Source organism: Podarcis melisellensis (genome assembly GCF_964234715.1).
Source record: "Podarcis melisellensis genome assembly, chromosome: 3".
NCBI lineage: Eukaryota > Metazoa > Chordata > Lepidosauria > Squamata > Lacertidae > Podarcis > Podarcis melisellensis.
In genome coordinates, this window is record NC_138530.1 from 92,338,648 (window position 1) to 92,360,060 (window position 21,413).

The 21,413-nt window shown below is 42.0% G+C and overlaps 1 protein-coding gene and 1 long non-coding RNA gene across 2 annotated transcripts in view; one reads left to right on the plus strand and one right to left on the minus strand.

Moving 5' to 3' along the window:
- LOC309367261 (uncharacterized protein) overlaps window positions 1-13,242 on the plus strand; it is a 125,449-nt gene extending 112,207 nt beyond the window's left edge. The window contains exon 4 of the mRNA XM_081906675.1: window positions 11,925-13,242. Within this exon, the coding sequence (XP_081762801.1) occupies window positions 11,925-12,076 (152 nt within the window). The 3' untranslated portion in view covers window positions 12,077-13,242. The remainder of the gene's footprint in view (window positions 1-11,924) is intronic.
- Window positions 1-20,119, minus strand: part of LOC309367344 — a 217,812-nt gene extending 197,693 nt beyond the window's left edge. The window contains exon 1 of the long non-coding RNA XR_014167064.1: window positions 19,933-20,119. This is a non-coding gene — a long non-coding RNA (uncharacterized lncRNA). The remainder of the gene's footprint in view (window positions 1-19,932) is intronic.
- Between the last annotated feature and the right edge of the window lie 1,294 nt (window positions 20,120-21,413).

Sequence of the window (21,413 nt, forward strand, 5' to 3'; positions counted from 1 at the left end):
CACACTATAATGCTAATTTAAAAAAAAAGATATGAGAAAACACCTTTCCTGTCACTGCCATTCTAGGACTCTGTCACTCCCCCTAATTAAACACTTCCAATCTACATCCCGATCCAATACAGATGTTAAGCATTTTGCTTATGTCAAAGGCATTGTGACATGGGTGACATAGGTGTGCAATCATTCTTAAACATGTGCTTAGCACTTAATAAATCTTTTTCTTTTAAAGGGTTACTCATACATTCCCCACCCCAATGGCTGCTCAGGTGGATTGAACACGTTCCCCACCCACGTCTGATAATGCTTTGAACCCCTCCATTGTAGGCTCAGATTGTGTGTGTGTGTGTTTGTGTGTAAATAAGCCATATATCATAAAGATATTTGTGCCTTATTCCAAAAGGAAACACAAACTCTGGGTAAACGTCTGGAACCCCTGGAATCTCGCACCGCTCATAGATTGGGGTGGTGTACAACAATATGTTGTGAATGTGGCCTGGGTGACTTTCCCCTGCCACTCCCTCTAAACCTGGAAAAACAGATTAGCTAATAATCCCTGTGTGTGTATATACTGTCCTTAGGCTCCCTTGTGGTATGGTGAGTTATAAATATGAGCAAGTCAGAACATACTGTATTAATGAAGTCACTTTTAAGATGGATCCAACTTATATTGCAAATGATTAATAGTGGTGTAATTTAATACTGAAGAGGAAATGCCCATTTTCAGCAGCTGCAAGTTTCTTGGATCTGTTCCAGCTTGTAAACCAAAGCTTTCGGGGAAGAACAGAATTGTTGGCAAGGAGGCTGCAAATATTTCAAGTTCGTAGGGTTCTGCATAGTGTTCAAGTGCCGTTTCCATATTTGTGGAGGCCAATATCATTTCCTTTTAGTGGGCATTCCAGCTGCCATGCCCAAGCCAAATATGTGTAGCGGAAAATAAGGAGAAGCACCTCCTACACTGCTGAAGTTTTTGCCTCCCACAAACTGGAACAATTTAAGGGGGAATTCTACACAGCCCTTTTTTGGGCTGCAGTGGAAGTAGACAAACGTCCGTGTATCTATTATCTTCTAGATTAGTTCCACTGATGCTAAACAACAGTAATTACTTCAAATATTACAGCCTAAGGCACAAACATCATTTAGTTCAGCGTGGCTTGTGCTGTGAGAGCGCTATGAAGTAATCTGTCATGGAAACAGTGTAATTTCAGTTCAGTTCCAAATGGAACGGTGCAACTCTGGAGACAAAGATTAAAAGTAAGTTTCTTTTTAAAAAACATTTAGCAAAAGCTGATTTCAGTGTAGGCATGCCCAATCAACATTTACGGTACGTTATGAGGAATGTTCTGGGTAATAAAGAGCACCCATTACATATTATGCGGCAGTGCTGGTGTGTAAATGACAGGCAGAAGTTTGAAATAAGGGGTGGAAGCTAAAGTTGAAGAAAGTGAAACATCATGACCGTTGTTCTGCAATGCTTCCTCACTGTTCCTGCATTATTGCATCCATCCTTTTACGCCACCTGTTCTGCTTTCTGTGCTTTCGTCATCCCAAATCCGCCCTCCCCCCCTCAAGTGTAAGGTTAGTTGCTCGATGATGCCATGCTTTACATTTTGCACCTCTAAAATGTTTATGCTCAGGCTGCAATTCCTGTGCTATTCTGTTGCTTATTTCCACACGCAAAACTTAAAAGAAATGCCTGAGTCATCAGGAAGAACGCGGAAGTGATTACATCACAAAGAACCAGGTAATAATGGGGGGGGGGAATGTTACACATCTATGAACATATTGGCAATGCTGGAGGACAGACTGCTTCTGGTGTGATCCCTTGGGGCACATTTCCCTGCAAGCCAGAAGGTGTCCGCTGAACTGCCAATGCTTCTGCCATGTAGATGTTCTTCTTTTTCTGTCACCATTAAAAAACAGTAGAAAATGCAAAACCCAAAGTGAGCTCCAAAACAAAAGAGGATATGTCTCAATATGCTGGGGGGAAAGGAATTTTATTTTCTAAACAGCCCATGTTGAGCAAATTATTGTTTAAAGGCTGCCTTCAGAGGAAGGAGAAAAACTGGGGGAAAACAGCCTTCAGAGATCTCTGTAGGATTTATCCCTCGTTCTCATTAATTGGTAACTAGTCAAAACACCTTGGACCATTTTGAAAACAAAATCCATGACTTTGCTGCACTAATGTGTACATACATAGCCTTGGTGGAAACAGCTGTGTTCACTCTGCCTTTTGTGTTCCAATAATAATAATAATAATAATAATAATTTATTTGTACCCCACCCATCTGGCTGGGTTTCCCCAGCCACTCTGGGCGGCTTCCAACAAAGATGAAAAATACCCTAAAATGTCACATATTAAAAACTTCCCTGAACAGGGCTGTCTTCAGATGTCTTCTGAATGTCAGGTAGTTGTTTATCGCTTTGACATCTGACGGGAGGGCGTTCCACAGGGCGGGCGCCACTACCGAGAAGGCCCTCTGCCTGGTTCCCTGTAACCTCTGCCTGGTTCCCTGTAACTTTTACCTTTCTTTTCATTAGGCAAAAACTCCTCGGTTTATTTTAAAAGAAGATTCGTGGTTTTAAATATCCTCTGTGGATTGGTATTGGGAATCTAACAACAGATGGGATGGGGTGCAACCATCGTGAAATGGAATGTGTGGACAATTTTATAATAGAGCTGATAGTAATCTTTTCATACATAAACCTGGGACAAATCTAATGTTGGTTCCCTGCAAACCCTGGTTTGCAGATTGTGAGCCAACCTTGGAAGTGTTTGTTCTCTCTCCCTCTCTCCATCCTTGCTTTGCATTATGGTTTCATATTAGAAATGTACGGCCAAAACCCATGGTTAGTGCAAACCATGATTTTCTCATAAATCTGATTTGAAACCATGGTTTAATCTGAGTTTGCAAACTATGATTCAAAGGGAATCTCATTTCCATGAACCATAGTTTTGCTGCTGCACATGTACTGTGAAATCATGGCTAGTGGCGAGAAGTGAAACAATGGGAAATTGCTCTGGAGAAAAGGGGAAACCGGAATAAGAAGTTATTCCAGTAAGTGATCCCTGATGTGCAAGTCTGCAGGGAGCCAGTGTGATGCCTGCAATCTACCGTGTATTAGATTTTGATTTCTTTTCTCTCAAAAGGACCTTATAAAACCTTTATTTTGCCATCCTCAGAATTCTCATCTCTTTATAGGCTGCTAGGCTCCTGCTTTGCCATCATATTTATATAGCTAATGGAGGTTAAAAGAGCCAGCTGGATACATTAATTTGACAGTAATTACTGATAACCTTGCGATCAGTTCACAGGAGAGCCGTATGAATCAGCCAGGAAAAAACAACATTGTCCTAAATAGCAAGATTATATTTTTCAGAGGAAAAGTGTTTCAGATATGGTTGTCTTCCCTCATCTCCGGCCTCAGTCTAACAACTTTCTTTGACTCTTGAGCTGGAAAAAAAACCCAGCATGTGGCCAGTCTATGATGTATATGCAAATGTAAACATCAGAAATATGGAATATTTCTCAGATACAGTTACTAGTGTGGTCCTCAATAACTATTCTATTTACATCTCTTGGGCAGGAAAATGTTACCCAACTTATGGAACTCACTGCCACAAAATGTGCTGGTGGCCTCTGTTAGTTGGCTTTAAAAGGGGGGGGGAGGAATCAAAGAAATTTAGAGAGGTTAGTTCTATCAGCAGCTATTAGACAGGAGGAGGAGGAGTTTGGATTTGATATCCCGCCTTTCACTCCCTTTAAGGAGTCTCAAAGCGACTAACATTCTCCTTTCCCTTCCTCCCCCACAACAAAGGTGAGTGAGGTGAGTGAGGCTGAGAGACTTTAGAGAAGTGTGACTGGCCCAAGATCACCCAGCAGCTGCATGTGGAGGAGCCAAGACGCGAACCCGGTTCACCAGATTACGCGTCTATCGCTCTTAACCACTACACCACACTAGCTCTCGACACCAGACTGAAATACAACTTCAATTTCCAGAAGCAGTATACCTTAAAAGGCCAGTATTGAGGATAAGGGGGGAGGGTGCTGTACACATAGAGGCCTGTAGCTTAGTGGTGCAGCACATCATGCATGTAAAAGATTCAGGTAGGGTTTGTTACAGATAGGTAGCCATGTTGGTCTGCCATAGTCAAAACAGAAAATTCCTTCCAGTAGCACCTTAAAGACCAACTAAGTTAGTTCTTGGTATGAGCTTTCGTGTGCATGCACACTTCTTCAGATACACTGAAACAGAAGTCACCAGACCCTTCTATATAGTGAGAAGGTGGGGAGGGTATTACTCAGAAGGGTGGTGGGAATGGGTGATTGGCAGATAGCTGTGATGAGCCTGTTTGGAGAGACCCCTTGTGTGAAACGCTGGAGGGTCCTGTCTATTCCGTTTAGAGAAATACTGAGCTTGATGGGTTAAATACTGGATTGCATTTAATGTGCATAGGTAGGTGGGATCAGAACCATACTGTGCAAGCAGGGTGAATTTAGCCCTTTCCCCCTTGCTGTGGTCCCGGTGAAGATTACCGCACTCCCAAAGGAATTTGCCTATGGATGGAAACTCCTGGTTGGGGCTCCCGTGGGACAATGGACTAAAAAGCACATTTGATATAATTATACATTATGTCTGGGTTGGTCCCAAGGAAGGTGATGGTACAAACTCAGAATTCCACAGTTGCATTCCATTAAGATAATTGGGTATCAGTCAACAGCTGAGGACCACAATTTTACATCCTCCCTTAGGATCTAGGATGTTCTGAATCCAGCTGACATTTAGAGTTAAGTCCCTTTTTATTTAAATGCCATACCTTACATGCTGAATTTAATCATGCAGTCAAAGTCAGGAGGCAAGCTATTATGAAAGCATCCGCCGAATAAAAATATAGATATAGGCTTTCATTAGACATGTTTTTATAACGAAGGATTCTACTTGAGCAATCAACTAACATTACAACCGGGAGATTATGCCATTGTAATGCCAGTGGAATATATTGCATTCAATATGGGGCCTTCAGTGACCTGTGGGCTGATGGGAGTTGTAGTCCAAAAACTCTGGGGGGGGGCGCCAGGCTGATGAAAGATCTATATGTGTTCGATTCATGAGGGGAGGAGGAAACGCACAACGCAGATAATCAGAAAATGGGGTAAAAATGACAGGCAGTTGTAATGTCAAAGAGTTTTGAAACAGACTTGTTTTTTCTTACCTGTAACCAGCTGGCTTTTATTTTTAGAAAGTGGGGAAATAAATGTCTCTCATTTTCTTGGTGTAATTTCCAGAGGCCAGGAGAAGGCAACCTTCCTGTTAAAGTGCATCGCACTCTTCTGAAATTATCCTCCCTCTGGCTTACGAGAGGAACAGAGTGTAGCCTTTGATTCACCAAGGGAGGGTCAAAGAAGCCATTAGCTGCTTCTAACCCTGCTGAACTGCAGATGGCCCTCAGAGCTGTTACAGTGAAGAACAGAATCAGCTCCCCTCATCAGGACGGCAGCTTGATATCAGGAGAAAACAGACCCAGCAATTGCACCATTGTCAATTCTGCCAGTGTTATCCAAAGCCTGTTTATACGAAAGGCCTTTCTCCCCAGGCAGTGAATAACACAAGGTGCATTTCAAGCAATTCATTTCACTATCTTGGTGATTGGAAAGATTTATTTTTCATAACAAAAATATGAGACAAATGTGTCTTGACACTTAAAATCAAAAGATAAATTTTAAAATAATCTTCCTTCTCTTGAGTATGCCATGATCCTTGTTGATTTTAGGCTATAGCACTTGCACAACATGAATTTAACAGTTTTCTTTCCAAGTTTTGTTTGTTTTTTTGTAGACCTGATTGTGGTGACTTTTTTGCGGGTGGGGATAAAATTTAGTTTCAGCCTTTCTGATGTGGACATGCAGGTTGCTATTAAGGATCTTTAGGGCTGAGGGCTCCCATGCCTTTTAAACTTTATTTGAAGGTTCAGCTAGTTTTATCCACACTGGGGAATTAGTGAGCAATTCCCCCTTGAATAGCCGCTCTTTGAATTGCCCCATGTCAGTTTCTTTTCCTGGCATGTGTGTGTGTGTGTGTGTTTTATTGCCACACATTTCTGTTGTAATAAATTTCTTCTCATGGAATTTTTATTTTCTTTCTAAATTGCAAAATGGGGCAATCCTCCCCAATAAAAGACAAGGAAATTAGAAGGGAAAGAGACAATGTTCGGAAATGTAAAAACAGTAGAAGAACCCTGCTGTATGAGCTGAGAGCAAAGGCTTATCTATTCCAGAATCCTCTTGTCACAGTGGCCAACCAGATGCCTATGAGAAGCCTATAAGTGAAAAAGAAGAAGTTGTTGAGCTATTTTTAAGGAAAATCGCCCAAAACGACACTGCCGACGTGTGTTACCATACTTCCCGATTTCCTGGACGTTTTAGTTCAGGCATAGGCAAACTCCGGCCCTCCAGATGTTTGAGACTACAGTTCCCATCACCCCTGACCTCTGGTCCTGTTAGCTAGGGATGATGAGAATTGTAGTTCCAAAACATCTGGAGGGCCAGAGTTTGCCTATGCCTGTTTTAGCTATTTCCACCTGGACACTGTTTCCGATGGCTGAGTTCCGGCTATGTCATGGAAATTCTGGACATAGGGCAACCCTACAAGCAAGACCTAAGTGCAACAACTCTACTCAGCAGCTATTCCCAGCAGCTAGTATCCAGTGATATGCAATGTAGGTAGAATATTTAATGTAGTGTTTTTGGTGTGTTTTTTTTGGTGTTCTGGTGTTTTTGTGTTTTTTTAAATACATATCTATTTCTATACCTGGAAGCAATGGTTCCCCTCTCTTGCATGCTTGGGGTTATTTAAGAATTCCACAGTAGCAACTGCAGTTTATCTTTGCTAATGGTTTTATAATCTCTAGGAGCTGCTTGGCCTCTGGTTATAGATTTCATGGGAGCTGCATAACATAGTTAGCCTGTCATCTCCCTAGAACTGGACAGTTTACAACAGAACGGATTGAGCAATCATTTTGAGTGTGCAAAAGATCCCTATCGGTCACCAGAAAAATCTTGTGTCTCTTCAGATCACTCTGGATTTGTCTGGGGTTTTGTTTTTTTCCTTTTTTTAAAAAAATATGAAATAGAAATGAGTCAACTCTGGAGGAATAAAACCATCTCTCCTCAGAGCAGCTAAAAGCCAGGCAACATAAGAATTATAGCTTTGCTGTATCCTGCAAGGCCTTGTTTGACTGATCTTTCAAGGCCACTGTTGGTAACACCAAGTAACCGTCAATCCGTTTCTTTTTCTGGTTTGTTATGAAGACATAACTTGAATATACTCTGTGAGTGTTTTTTCCCCTCTCTCTTTATGTCGGGAAAGTGGGAGAGAGGAGCAACCAGAGCGGATGGTGCCCACAGCATTGCTCTAGGGCTTTTTGGGAAATCAAAATGGCTGCGTTCCTTTTTTAAAGGAAAAGGTCCACCTATGACGGGGTGTGTGTGTCCACCTTGGGACGCTTCATTGAGGAAACGTTAGGAGCAGAAGTTGGCCCCGGTGGCTCACCATACATGGCTGGTTTAGTTAGAATTATTAAATTTACACTCTCTATTATCGTTTTCCACCCAAAAAAGTTCTGAAGTGATCAACAGAGGCAAAGAGAGAGAGCATGCACTGTGGCGGGTTGAAAACTTTCTAAACCCGCTGTGCATATTTTACTAGAGATAGCTTCTTGAATTTGGTAGCTTTTTACCAGAGACAACTATGTTGACGACTAGGATCACAGTCTACTCTGTACCATCCAACCCCTTATATTCATATAAAGGCAAGCTATTACATATGTACTTGGTGATTAAAAAAATAAATAAGAAGGATGGCATATTCTGCATGGCTTGGTGGGTACCAGGCAATCAAACTATTTATAGTATTATATAAATTAACATATTTATATCCTTAAAAAAAAAGCCAGGCATACAACAATTCCCAACAACCCTGTGAATTAATTCATTAAATTTATTTATAAGATTTCTAGGCCCCTTTATAGGACAGTGTCCTAACAGCATAGTCCAATCTCTTGTCCAATCTCTTGTCTCCAATGAGCGGTGTGGGAGATTCCAGGGTCTTGGCATTTAACCCGGGTTTGTGTTTCCTTTATGATGTGTTGTCTTTAAGATGTATGGTTTATTTGAACGTATATACAACCTGAGCCTACTTTTGGAGGGGCATACAGCAGCAGCACCCCAAAAGGCACCAGCTTCTTATCATCTGCCCATTCCTACTCAGAGCAATATTTTTCTGGAGAGCAATAGTGTCTAGAGAAACTTCATCCTAAAACAGTGTTTTCAGACTTTCTGCCTTCCTTCAGGGAATCCTTTTCACATCTATGACGCTGACAAGAGTACCACTTCAGCTCTATAAGGGAGCTGCTCCATGATGCAGAGAACTCTGGACATGTTTAGGCCATAAACCCTTTCCTATATTGCAGAGTTTTTTTCCAATTTTGGGTCAGTCGTATCATCCATGACCATTGGCTAAGCTGTCTGGGGATGAGGGGGTTTGTGATATCTGAGGTCCCAGAGTGGAAGAATGCTGACATTTGTAGGATATGTTAGGGAGGGAGAGGGACAGCATACTGAAGACAGCCAACTTCAAAGTTGGTCAGGGCATGGATACCAATAGCACATTGTTCTTGGGGAGGTTTTTCCAAAAAAAGGAAAAAAAGCAGTTAAAATAACCACATTGCACATAATCGGGAATATGCCAAGAAAGAACCATTAATTGCCTTTTCGTTTTCTATCCTCTGACGTACAGCTGTATTTCTGAATTGCATGCTGCTATTAAAAAATATTTTTTTGAAGTTGAAGGACTGTGCATATTAGTAACGAATAGGTCAGATTTGAGATCAAACTTACTTCCAAACTCAAACAAGACAGGCTCAAAATGAGGGCCACTTTATGCATTATCTGTTTGGCACAATGTACACGCCAATGACTTTCCCTTTCAGATCTTTAGAAACAAAACATCACCTAAACCATTCCTGATATCTCTGCTGATTTCACATTTGCTATATGTATGTCCTTTTCCACTTCAGATTTTGTTATAGAGGAGAATTTTTACAGGCATCTAACTTGTTGTTAATAGTTAAATAAATGGGATTTAAAAGTATGCATTACTGTACTTTGAAATATTGCTAGCCTGGCTTTCCACTAATGGGTCTTGAAAGGTGGTTAATGAAATAATTATTATGGGGGAACTTTAGAAAATACTTCTGACACTCCTGCCACCCAAAGACGTTGCTCAAAAATGAGCTGAGGGCTATGTCAGGCAACTGCCAAAGGAGAGTTAAGTGTTTATTGGAAAGAAATGAGATGGTGACAACCCTTTCACAGTTTCCTCTCTTACAAATAGGGCTCATATGCTGTTTGCTATCTGAGCAGATTGCACTGTATTGGAAGCATATAGGAGTTTTGATTCCTGTCCTTTACAGTTCAATACAGCGTATCTATTTTCGCTTCACTTAATGGGCTTGAATGAGGTTCATCATTTCTCAGGGGGAAAGTAGGAGGTTTTTTTTTCCTTCAGCAAACACTACATGATTCGAGAACATATAAGGGGAATAATTTGTTGCAAAATAAGAAGGTCTTAGGTCTCAAGGCAAAGATCAGTTCAGCATATCCAACACAAGTCAGTCTTTTTACAGAGTGGTAGATGTACTCTGGGCTTTTCCATGGTATTTTTAAAGTATGAAGAGTCTCTTTGGAAAAATACAGCACCATCTGCACACACAAAAACAGTTCCAAGGAGAGGGGTAAGCTAGAATCCATCTCCCCGATGTGCTAGTTTTCTATATGCAAGGATTCCTTTTTATTTTTTGGTATGGAAGGTGTATGCAGTCAGGTGTAATCCAAACCCATTTATGCTGACTCAGTGAGAGCTAGGCCTCAGTTGGAGAGCATTTCTTTCAATACTGAATGTGCTAAAATAAAAATCAGTTCAGTTCCTGTGCGTTTGTGTTGGCCTTAAGCCATGACAAAACTCAAGAATACAAAAATATATTCAACTACCTCAGCTGCAAGGTATATGGAATTGCAAAATCACGCAAGTTTCGGAAGGTGCAGAAGTGCCTTTAAATGTGAACTGAATCGTATTTCTTATGCTTTCCTAGTAACAGCTTGAACAGGGGGAAGAGGGTGACTGCTATGGGCAGGGTGAGGTGTAATAACACTAAGTGCGATCCAGTTGAGGCAACTTTGTGATTACAAAACCCAGATATTAATTCATAAACATGAGGACAAAGCTATAAGGCCCATAACGAATAGGGTGTGCTAACTAGTTTGCCCCAGTAGCACCAGTGCCTCTCCTTGGAATCTATAATACGATAAGTAATTTTCCCAGTTAGCCTTCAGATGATTTGAATAACGTCTAATAATGGATTCCCCCCCCCCCCCAAGTGCTGAAGATGTTCCCCTTGGAGACAGACTGCTAATTAGCCCCCTATTTTTACTCTGGCTGAAAGTTAAAAATTGCTTTGCCCTTTCCGTTAGCATTTTATCTTATCTTATCTTCTTTTTACTTTTCACTCTCTGCTTTTCCAGCTTTCTGGATCCAGAACTATAGCTTCTTTCAGTTGCAAATGAATAAGAGCAGATCCTCCTTCACAGTGGAGCAGTTTAATTGACGTCAACACTTTGGTCAAATCCACATCATACATTTAAAGCACTTTTATGTTACACCACTTTGACAATCATGACTCCCCCCCCCCCAAAAAAAAAAATAAATAATAATCCTGGGAACTGTAGTTTGTTAAGGTTGCTGGAAACTATAGCTCTGTGAAGGGGTCTCCTAACAACTCCTGGCAGCCTTCACAAACAGTTCCCAGGATTCTTTGGGGGAAGCCAGGATTGTAAAAGTGGTATTGGAGTGCTTTGAATTTATGGTATGAATATGACCACAGTGTTCATGACTAAAGACTCAGTCCATCTCCTCTCCTGTGCAAATAATTCCTCACTAAAATGGCTGGGATTTGCACTTGCAGACCTTAGAAGGGACATAATCATAGAATTGTAGAGTTGGAAAAGACCACAAGGGTCCAAGCCCTTGCAATGGTTTAGCCCAACATGGGGCTAGAACTCCTGACCCTGAGATTACAAGTCTCAGGCTCTGCCAACTGAGCTATCCCAGAAGTCTGTAGAATGTCAGGAGGTTTATCCATAATACGTTTCTCCATACATTAGTCAGGGCTGGTATAGTCCTCACATGGTGGAGAAGTGGCCTTGGTACCCTCTTCCCATCAGCCATGGAGCAAATGTCTACTAGGAATTGAGTATTCCACCATGAGCAGCTAGTTGCATGGTAGACTTGGCAGAAAGCTGGTCCTCAAAAAAAAGGGGAGTGGAAAGATTGCACAAATGGAATGGTAACAGCGATGTTGCCGCTCTCTCCAGCTCTCATTTTGGTAGCTGAGTTTTATTATCTAGGGACAACCAACATGGTGCCCTCCATTTATTGTTGGGCTCCAATTTAAGGTTGCCAGATTTTTTCAATGCATCTAGAGACACTTTTCAACTTCAGTAGAAATGATAGGATTTTGTCAGGAGACTGATTTGTAAATCTGGGGACTGTCCCCCAGAAACGGGGATGTCTGGTAACCTTACTCCAATTCCCATAAATCCCAGCTCACTCAGAGCAGATCTCCCCCAGGGAGCATATTCCCCAAAGGCCTGGGGAGACCGGAGGGACATCGCTATGCCTGACAACAAATCCTAATTATTGGATTCTTTTGCCCCATCTTTTTATGCTGCCAAACAGCCATGTCATGCTTATAATATTTTATTCTCTTGTTAATTATGCTGTTTTAAATGTGCATTTTATATTTGGCTTAACTTAGCAATGTTTTCTTTTGAAATGTTTAAGATTTTGTTTTTATTTTTTGTTAACTGCAGCCCATTGGAAGCCGCAGAAGCCATGTCAGACATTTGGGTGCCAAAGAACATTCGCAAAGCGGAACACTCACTTCCGGGTTTGCAGCGTTCGGGAGCCAAAACGTTCGACTCGCAAGGCATTCGGGATCCAAGGTACGACTGTATCATACTGATGGCTGTATCAAGGGCAAGGGCTGTCGTTCAGTGGTAGAGCATCTGCTTTGCATCCATGAAATATACTCGGAGTGGCGAGTGGATTTCATGCTCTTTATTCAGCTCATAGTGGTGAGGAGGAATGGAAGTTCCCCCAGAATGTCTGCTTTATATACATTATTTACACAATGGCCCCCACGTGATTGGCTAATTCCGGGAATCTCCTGTAGGCCAAACAGGTTGCGGATTCCCTTCCACCTGGAGCTGGATTGGGTGGCTCCTGAGGACCAATCAGACTGCTGCATTCTGGATCCTATTGTTCTAGGGCCAATCAGACTGCTGCATTTTGAATCCTCTTGTTCTAGGACCAATCAGACTGCTGCATTTTGGATCCTATTCAACTCAGTACATAACAATGCAGAAGATGCCAGGTTCAATCCTTGACATTTCCGGAAAGGTATGGGAATATTCCTTCTTGGAAAACCTGGAAAGCTTCTGCCAATCAGTATAGACAATACTCAGCTAGGTGGACCCAATGGTGTGACCCTGATACAAGGCATCTTTCTATGTTACCAAACAGACCAGGAATTAGGGTTGAAGAGATAAGCCCATGAGCACAGCTGTATTCCGAAACTTCACTCCTGAGACCTGGCCATAAATTACCAAAACGTTGACTAAATTGTACGTAGACAGTGTGGGTGGAGCTTTGTAGTGCCATAAATGCCCTCAGCAAGACTGAAGTGAGGCTGGTTCCCGCAAAAAGAATGCTCTGGGAGATTCAAACTCAAAGCATTTCTTTAGAGGTCGTCTGAGGGGATTTCTGCCCTCTTACAAGTCCCAAAGGTACAGTTTAGTGCCATTTGCAAGACTCTGTTCTTGGCACCTTTCCTCCTAAGGGAATTGTGAGAACTTCACAGTCTATGTGGAAGCAATTGTTTATCAGGTGACTAGAGAAAGGTTAGAATTCGTTTAAAGCCACATCAGAGGATGGCATTTTAGCCAAGGAGAAAAGGACAGACCGTCCCTCTAAACTAAGCATCAAGAGCCTTAAACGTTCACAAAAGCAGCTTTCGTTCACAACCCACTGCAGTTTTTAAAGAGAAATGAACAAGTCTGGATCTGGGATATTGTTGTAATAAGGATTTGTTAAATACAGTCATTACAACTATGCAGAACAGCTCATTCAAAGTAAGTTATATAATACTTATCCAGAATTATTCACAAAGGCGCATTTACTGAGCTTTTGGTAATATGTACTTTAAAAATAATAATAATCTAATCAATCATTTAAGTGGAAGCCATTAAAAGCCATGTGGTTGATCAACCACCCTATCCTAATCTTAATTCTACTGCTTTGCAAACCACTTCCCCAAAATACTCTCAACAGCAACTTGCCGCATTAAGTTTTAAGAAGTGCAATCCTTATACCCACTTACCTATGAGTGAGCCCTGTGAAATTTATTGGGATTTACTTCTGAGTAGACGTGTCAGGGATGTGGGTGGCACTGTAGGTTAAACCACAGAGCCTAGGACTTACCGATCAGAAGGTCAGCGGTTCGAATCCCCGCGATGGGGTGAGCTCCCGTTGCTCGGTCCCTGCTCCTGCCAACCTAGCAGTTCAAAAGCACATCAAAGTGCAAGTAGATAAATAGGTACCACTCCGGTGGGAAGGTAAACGGCGTTTCCGTGTGCTGCTCTGGTTCACCAGAAGCGACTTAGTCATGCTGGCCACATGACCCGGAAGCTGTACGCCGGCTCCCTTGGCCAATAAAACGAAATGAGCGCTGCAACCCCCGAGTCATTCGCGACTGGACCCTTTACCTTAGACATGCCTAGGACTGTACCGTATAGCTTCCTTTTCATTCCCATGGATAACTAATGAAACGAGACTTGTCCCTTTTTTGTGTTTTGTATTTCCTCCTACTGTTCTGAGACTTAAGCCTGGTTTGATAGTGCTTTGTTCTGAGGCTTACTTTCTTGGACTTGGGAAAGGTGGGCTGGGAAAGGTGGCTGCTTACTTCTGCTATATTGTCTGAGTCTCCCATGAGCTCAGAAATTAGTATGGACCTCATAGAACTTCTCATTTTGACCCAAACATAGCTGAATTCTACAAATATATCAAGTGTGAATAATGATGGTTCTACGGAGCCTAAAGAAACTTGGATGTAGTTCAGACCTATGAAATCTAGCTGGGTATTGTCCCCTTTTGGAGCAGATTGTTGCACACTGTTGGATGTCAGCACATGGCTTGGTAAGTTTGTGTGTCAGGTTTTTGACAGACACAGTGCTAATATTACAATGCGTGTCTGTTATTTTCTGCGTAGGCTAAGGCTTTTAGCATAGTGGAATGCTTTTGAAATCAGATAGGCACCTATAATTTTTATATTTGGTCGCCTGCTTACGTTCCTGTTTTGTCATTTTGAGAACTAATTTTATTGTTGTTATTGGCCACTGGTTCTGCATTTTTGTGGCATTACAATTTTGAATGATTTTATTGGACGCTACCGTTATTACTATTATTACTGTATATTCAGTCAGTTGGTGGGTTATAAATAAATAAATAATGGCATGGGGTTATTACACTACATTATCTAAAACATTAAATAGTAGGACTGAACTGATCTTGTTGGTTGATTTATTTATTTTTCTTGACCATTCAAGGGGAAATTTTCTCAGGTGGGTGTGGTTGCAAAGAGGTTGACTTTTTTTGCTTTGGTGCTAATTACATTATGAGATGGTCGTGCAGTGCTCTTGCTTTTAACTTTAAAAATTCCACAGGTCTCTGGTGATTCCACAGCTTCCTGCGCTTCCTGGAATGCTTGAATTGTGATGTCTTCCAATGGGCACTTTAGGAAGTGTGGCTGGCAGGGGGGCAGTTTTCCAGCAAACACTCTTCATCAGTAACATATGAATTATTCCTTCCTGTAATATTCATCGTCAACATCTGTGCGCCCTATGCATTGCCGAATCAAAGCAAACAGCACCACCTGCTGGCGTTGTGACCCCTTGCGCTGAGCCTCTGGAAATGGCAACAAAACACACACACACAAAAAACCAAATGTGTGTGTGTGTGTGTGTGTGTGTGTGTGTGTCCCCATCCGTGTGTGTGTCCTTTTTGCTATGAGAAATGGCTGCGTTTTCACAATAGTTGCTCTCTAACATTACTGGGTGTGTTAGCGAAAAAGTGTGTGTATAAGTGTAAAAGACTTTGTCATCCTCTCCATCATATGGCAAGATGCAACTGTGCACTGTTTTTCATTTATTTTTTATTGCATTTATACCCCCACCTTTCCTCCAAGAAGCTCAAGGTACATGGTCACTGTGAGGTAGGTTAGGTTGAGAGATGGTTGAGTAATAATAATAATAATAATAATAATAATAATAATAATTTATTTATACCCTCCCCCATCTGGTTGGGTTTCCCCAGCCACTCTGGGAGGCTTCCAACAAAAGATTAAAAATACATTAAAACATCAGTCATTAAAAGCTTCCCTAAACAGAGCTGCCTTCAGATGTCTTCTAAATGTCAGATAGTTGTTTATTTCTTTGACATCTGGTGGGTGTTCCACAGGGCAGACACCACTACTGAGAAGGCCTTCTACCTGGTTTCCTGTAACCTCACTTCTCACAGTGAGGGAACGGCCAGAAGGCCCTCGCATTGGACCTCAGTGTCCGGGCAGAACGATGGGGGTGGAGATGCTCCTTCAGGTATGCTGGGTCAAGGCTGTTTAGGGCTTTAAAGGTCAGCACCAACACTTTAAATTGTGCTCAATCAAGTATTGATTGATGTGTAGAGGTCTTTCCTATTCTAATTAATTCAAGAGAGTTCTGAAAGCTGCTCTGTGTGAAAGAAGCAAGCAGAAGATTACTGGTGTTTGGGTTATTCCTTCTGAGAAGCTGAGTACAGCTGGTTCTGTTATCTCTTTCTGTCAAGGTCATGCTGACTATCATAGTGAGGTCAGAAGGAGCCTGGGTTTCATTCTCTCTCTCTCTCTCTCTCTTCCTTCTGGTGTGGTGTTCTGTACATAGTATGCTTAGTGCTAAGGTTATAATTATAATTATAAGTTATTGTAACTATAAGTTAAGAAATCCAGTTGCAGCATACTTATGGACAGTGTCAATCCTGAATGTATTGGATTTGTGACCATTAAGCTCATTTGCCTTCAGTAGCAGTAAAGATCTGCTGGATGAAATATAATTGCCTCTGGTCTATTTTGGGGTAATCTTGTACAGTGGTACCTTGGGTTAAGAACTTAATTCATTCTGGAGGTCCGTTCTTAACCTGAAACTGTTCTTGACCTGAGGTACCACTTTAGCTAATGGGGCCTCCTGCTGCTGCCGCCATGTGATGTCTGTTCTCATCCTGAAGCAAAGTTCTTGACTTGAGGTACTATTTCTGGGTTAGGGGAGTCTGTAACCTGAAGTGTCTATAAAGCAAGGTAATATGTAATATGTTTAAGTTTTTGCTCTGCTAACTATACATTGGAATCTACTCTGGATCAATACTGAGTAGAATTCCATGGCTGCCGCTGCCACAATATTAGCGTTGAAATTAATTGCAGAGCTAACTTCATTCTTGAAGCGTTTAGCCATCCAATTACAGGCAGACGCTGTGTGCTCCAGAGCTCCACATCCCTGGTAAGGAATGACCATTCTTTGGATGACAGAGAGCCAATCTTCATGGTGGTTTCTTGAAAACACAATGGACGCTAAACCCACAGCCTTGTGATAGGCCTGTTTACAAGCCTGAACATGTGCTCAGTTGGCTCTGGAGCAAGATCGATACCACTTCTGCTGCAGCCCTCAATTGGTCATTTTCATCGACCTCAGCTCCTCAGTATACCAAGGAGTAAAGTGGGATCTATGGCACCAGCAGCAATCGTGTCAATGACCCTACAAGCCTCACAATTCCATAGTGAAACCACAACCTCAACCAGCTCTATCCACTGGGGGGTAAAACCCCAGAGCAGTCAGAAATCTATCAGATTCTATCAGTTTCTGGGAGAGGATCAACCTAACTGATCTCCCACCCCTGCAGGGGAAAATTGATGCTGCAAGTCCAAACCTGTCTCCGGAGCTGTCCCTGGAAGCAGAGAAATGGAAGATCACAAACAAATGCAATATTTTGCTTGAATCAGATGTACAGGTTTATTAGTGAATAAAACTGCAGGCTCCTCTTGCATCAAAGCCAGGCCTGTGTTGTGTGTTTACTACAGAGATGTGGAGCCAGAAAGCAAGTCATTGGGACCTACTTGGTGCATGGAATTGGAAATGGAAAGAAGTAGTACCTTGGGGTCTTAAAAATTCCAATCTTCTGAAAGAACAGCATTATCACAACAACAAAAAAATGTATTTCATGCTTGTGTGCTTTCATATTAGTAACTAACGGCACAGTCCCAGCTGCTGGGTGAAGATAAACTATGTTGGTTCATGGTCCAAATATCACCCAAATGGGGGTTAAAAAAAAACCAAACTTCTTACAGGTTAATGCTGAGCCAGTAGTCGTGACCTCAAACCTATTTGGATGTTCCACAATGCTACCTGTGATGAAATATTACTGGCTTGCACCGGGACAAACTTAATACATCTTAGGATATGTGCCAATTTGTGTCATTTGGCTTTCGTGAGTTAGCAATTAAAACGTGAAGAGCTGGCTTTCGGCAATTGGTACGGCGCTTTACGAGAGTGTCCACTAAGGATTGAAAGAGGCTCATTCCACCTCATCAAAAGGATACCAGATACCTGCTTTTAAAGAAATGGCAACATGATAAATTTTAAAAATCTTTAAAAATAAATGATTGTAGCAATAACAGTGATGAGAAAAACAATGATTTTTTTTAATCTGGAGAGCGCAGAAGTCTAATGATTGTTAATAACTTACATTCTGCTGTAGATAAAAAATGAGACGAGCCTACAGCACTTTGTCAACAACTAGGTTTTTTTCTGAATGCCTTTTTTGAGGAGTGGGTGGAGTAGTGAAGGAGGGGAGAGGGCTCTCATGCTTGAGTCCTGCTTGAGGTTTTACGTTCTTACGTTCCTACAGAATTGTTCTCCGTATAATGGTATGCTGGTAGGTCCTATGACTCCACACACCTTTCTCCCTCCACACACCTTTCTTCAGCTGGATTGTTGGACAACAGCGTCCATCAGTCCCAGTCGGCCTGACCAATGGTCAGGTATGGAAAGAACTGTAGTCTAGCAACATATGGATGGCCACAGGTTGCCCACACCTGTTCAACCGAATCAAGAATGAACAAGAATACAATTCTGTATTGGTGCAAATTAAATGAAACGGCTGACTCAAGGAGTTCTGAAGAAACGCTTCTATGGAAAAATAAGATCAGGGCAATCGGCACAGATCTGTCAAAATAAAATGCAGCTGTATTCAAATCTGGGAGTGTATGTAGCTGTTTGTGGTCTTCAGACTAGAGACTATGTGAGCAGATTACCAACTTCCATACAGTTACAAGTAGGAAAGCAAATTAACAGCATAATATTCTTCTTAGTGGTGTGCTACCAATAAAAAGATCATCAAGTCAGAAGGTACCTATGGAACATTATTTTCTCACAGCTGAACTTAAAATTTCAGCAGATTACCACTACCTCTTTAGAATGTATGCATACTGCCGTGACATAGAGATAATGCATCTGTGGAACTGGCTTCATTTATGTAAATTATTTACTGTTTTCTCTACTTTGTGCCTATGCTACAATTAAACTGTCATTTCACCATGTGTCCCAATGCACTGGTCTACACAAGATATAATGGTTTGTCTACTCCCAGATGAATCTGAACACAGATCTTGCCAAATCGCCCTGTTTCAACTTCCCCAAAGAAAACTCATACAGGTTTCTTGAATAATGTGGCAGTGAACTGCATTTGTATCCTCCACCCTTAACAAGTAAGACATTGTCAACCAGGAGTTACCTTTGTCATGGTTTGTGTGCTGTTAATTGGAAACTTAATTGCATATATATATATATATATATATATATATATATATATATATATGCTTTCGTAGATTTTCACGGGTACAGGAATGCAGGTTTTGGTGTCCTCGGGTGTCTTCCCGTGTAAAAGTTGGGGTGTCTAGGCGACGTTTCGACGAGGTCTCACTCGTCATCTTCAGGCTGGTGCTTTCGGCTTCTTGTTACTGGAACAGAGCAGGATCTCAGTGTTTGAGTTCCTATAAATACTGTTGAGGGGGTGTGGTGTATAGCCTCCAATGTTCTGGGCAGAGAGGAAGTTCCCAGGCTAGTGTGCCTTTTCTTCTTTTGTTCCTTAATTACTTGAGGGATATCCCTATACACGAAGCCAAGCCAGAGCACAACTAAGTGCAGTACAGCCATCTTCTCAGAAAAACTCTTCACAAAGTTCAAGAGGTCAAGACACAAAGACTTTAGCAACTAATCCACACCTAATGACCCACCTAAGTGGTACTCAGGATATCACTCAAGAAATCACTCAAGATATCCCTCAAGTAATTAAGGAACAAAAGAAGAAAAGGCACACTAGCCTGGGAACTTCCTCTCTGCCCAGAACATTGGAGGCTATACACCACACCCCCTCAACAGTATTTATAGGAACTCAAACACTGAGATCCTGCTCTGTTCCAGTAACAAGAAGCCGAAAGCACCAGCCTGAAGATGACGAGTGAGACCTCGTCGAAACGTCGCCTAGACACCCCAACTTTTACACGGGAAGACACCCGAGGACACCAAAACCTGCATATATATATATATATATATATATATATATATATATATATGGCCATGTGGAAAAGAGACTATTTTAAACCATTCCACATGCCCACTGCCACCAGTAATGGATTGTTCTTGAGCAGCACGTCCTCATTTTTTCTCCATTTCAAGAAACGTACCGTATTTTTCACCCTATAGGACGCACGTTCTCCCCTCCAAAAATGAAGGGGAAATGTGTGTGCGTCCTATGAGGCAAATGCAGGCTTCAGGAAGCTATCCCCCCAGCCCGGCAAGCTCCCAGAGCGATGCCAAAGCTGCGTGCAGCTTCGGCATCGCTCTGGCACCTGTTCTGGGGGCTGGGGTCGGGGGAAGCTTGGGCTTCCCCCACCCCCAGCCCCACAAGCTTCCAGAGCGATGCCAAAGCTGCGTTCTGGGACCCGTTCTGGGGGCTGGAGCGGGGGAAGCTTGGGCTTCCCCCGCCCCAACCCCGCGCCTGAGGGGGGGAATAAATTTTTTCCCCTTTATTTCCCCCCCCCCCCAAAAAAAAACATCTAGGTGCGTCCTATGGGCCAGTGCGTCCTATAGGGCGAAAAATACGGTTTTTTCTTTTGAAGTGGGATTTGTGGGTTGCAAAGCTCATGCAGCTGTTTCTGGTGGCCACAATGTGTCAATCGCTTTGATGGCCATAGAAGGCTCATAGCTCAGTGGCAGAGCACATATCTTGCATTCATAAGGCTGAAAGTTCAGCCCTCAGCCCCTCCAGCTAGGGAGATGGGAGGTCTGAGAAAGTTCACGCATGACACCAAACCACAGTTTATTAAACTTAGGTTTATTGAACTATAACATAGCATTCCACATGCCCACATGTGAACCCAGTCCAGCAGCTTAACTATGGTTTATTAAATATGGTTAATGGTCACTTGTTGACCAAGAATCACAGTTGGTTTACAAACCTTAGTTAACGTTAGCCATAGCTTAGTGTTATGTTAAAACCTGAAGCTCCTCCTTAACTATGGTTAAGGAACCATCATCACTCAATAGCTATAGATCCACAAGTGGAGAGCAGCAAAAGTTTTTACAACCTGCTCTCAAGATTCATCTGCTGTCACTGGTACTTTTAACTATTCTGTGATGTAATAAACCAAGTGATCGCCTGACAACTTAGGTTTAACTATGGGTAATCTTAACCCTGGTTTAGCATTATGTGCCATCGAAGCCAGGGTCAGAGCAGACAAGCTTAATGGAACAAATGTTTGACTTGATCGTTTCATGTGGTTCAAATGCTTTAGAATAGTATTTATGGGAATCGGGACTGCCACCTGTTGTTTATAAATTGTTAAGATTTGATCTAACCTCTCAATCACCTTCAATTTTGGCAGTTTTACAGGAGAAATGCGAAGAACCAGTTCCTACTCTTTTGGTGTTCTTTGTTTGCTGCTCCAGGGTTGCAGCTTTTGAACTGCCCACCCACCACTTGCAGTTAACCAAAGAGCAATTACCTTTTCCCTCTAGTACAAAAGCAAATCTGTTAGGGATGACGTGTCAATTCAGGCAAAATACGTCTTTCTGCTGCAGAGCACACTGAATGCTGGGATGCATTTAGCTTTTGCAATTGCATACATTAAAAACAAATAAATAGGTTTATCCACCCCGTGG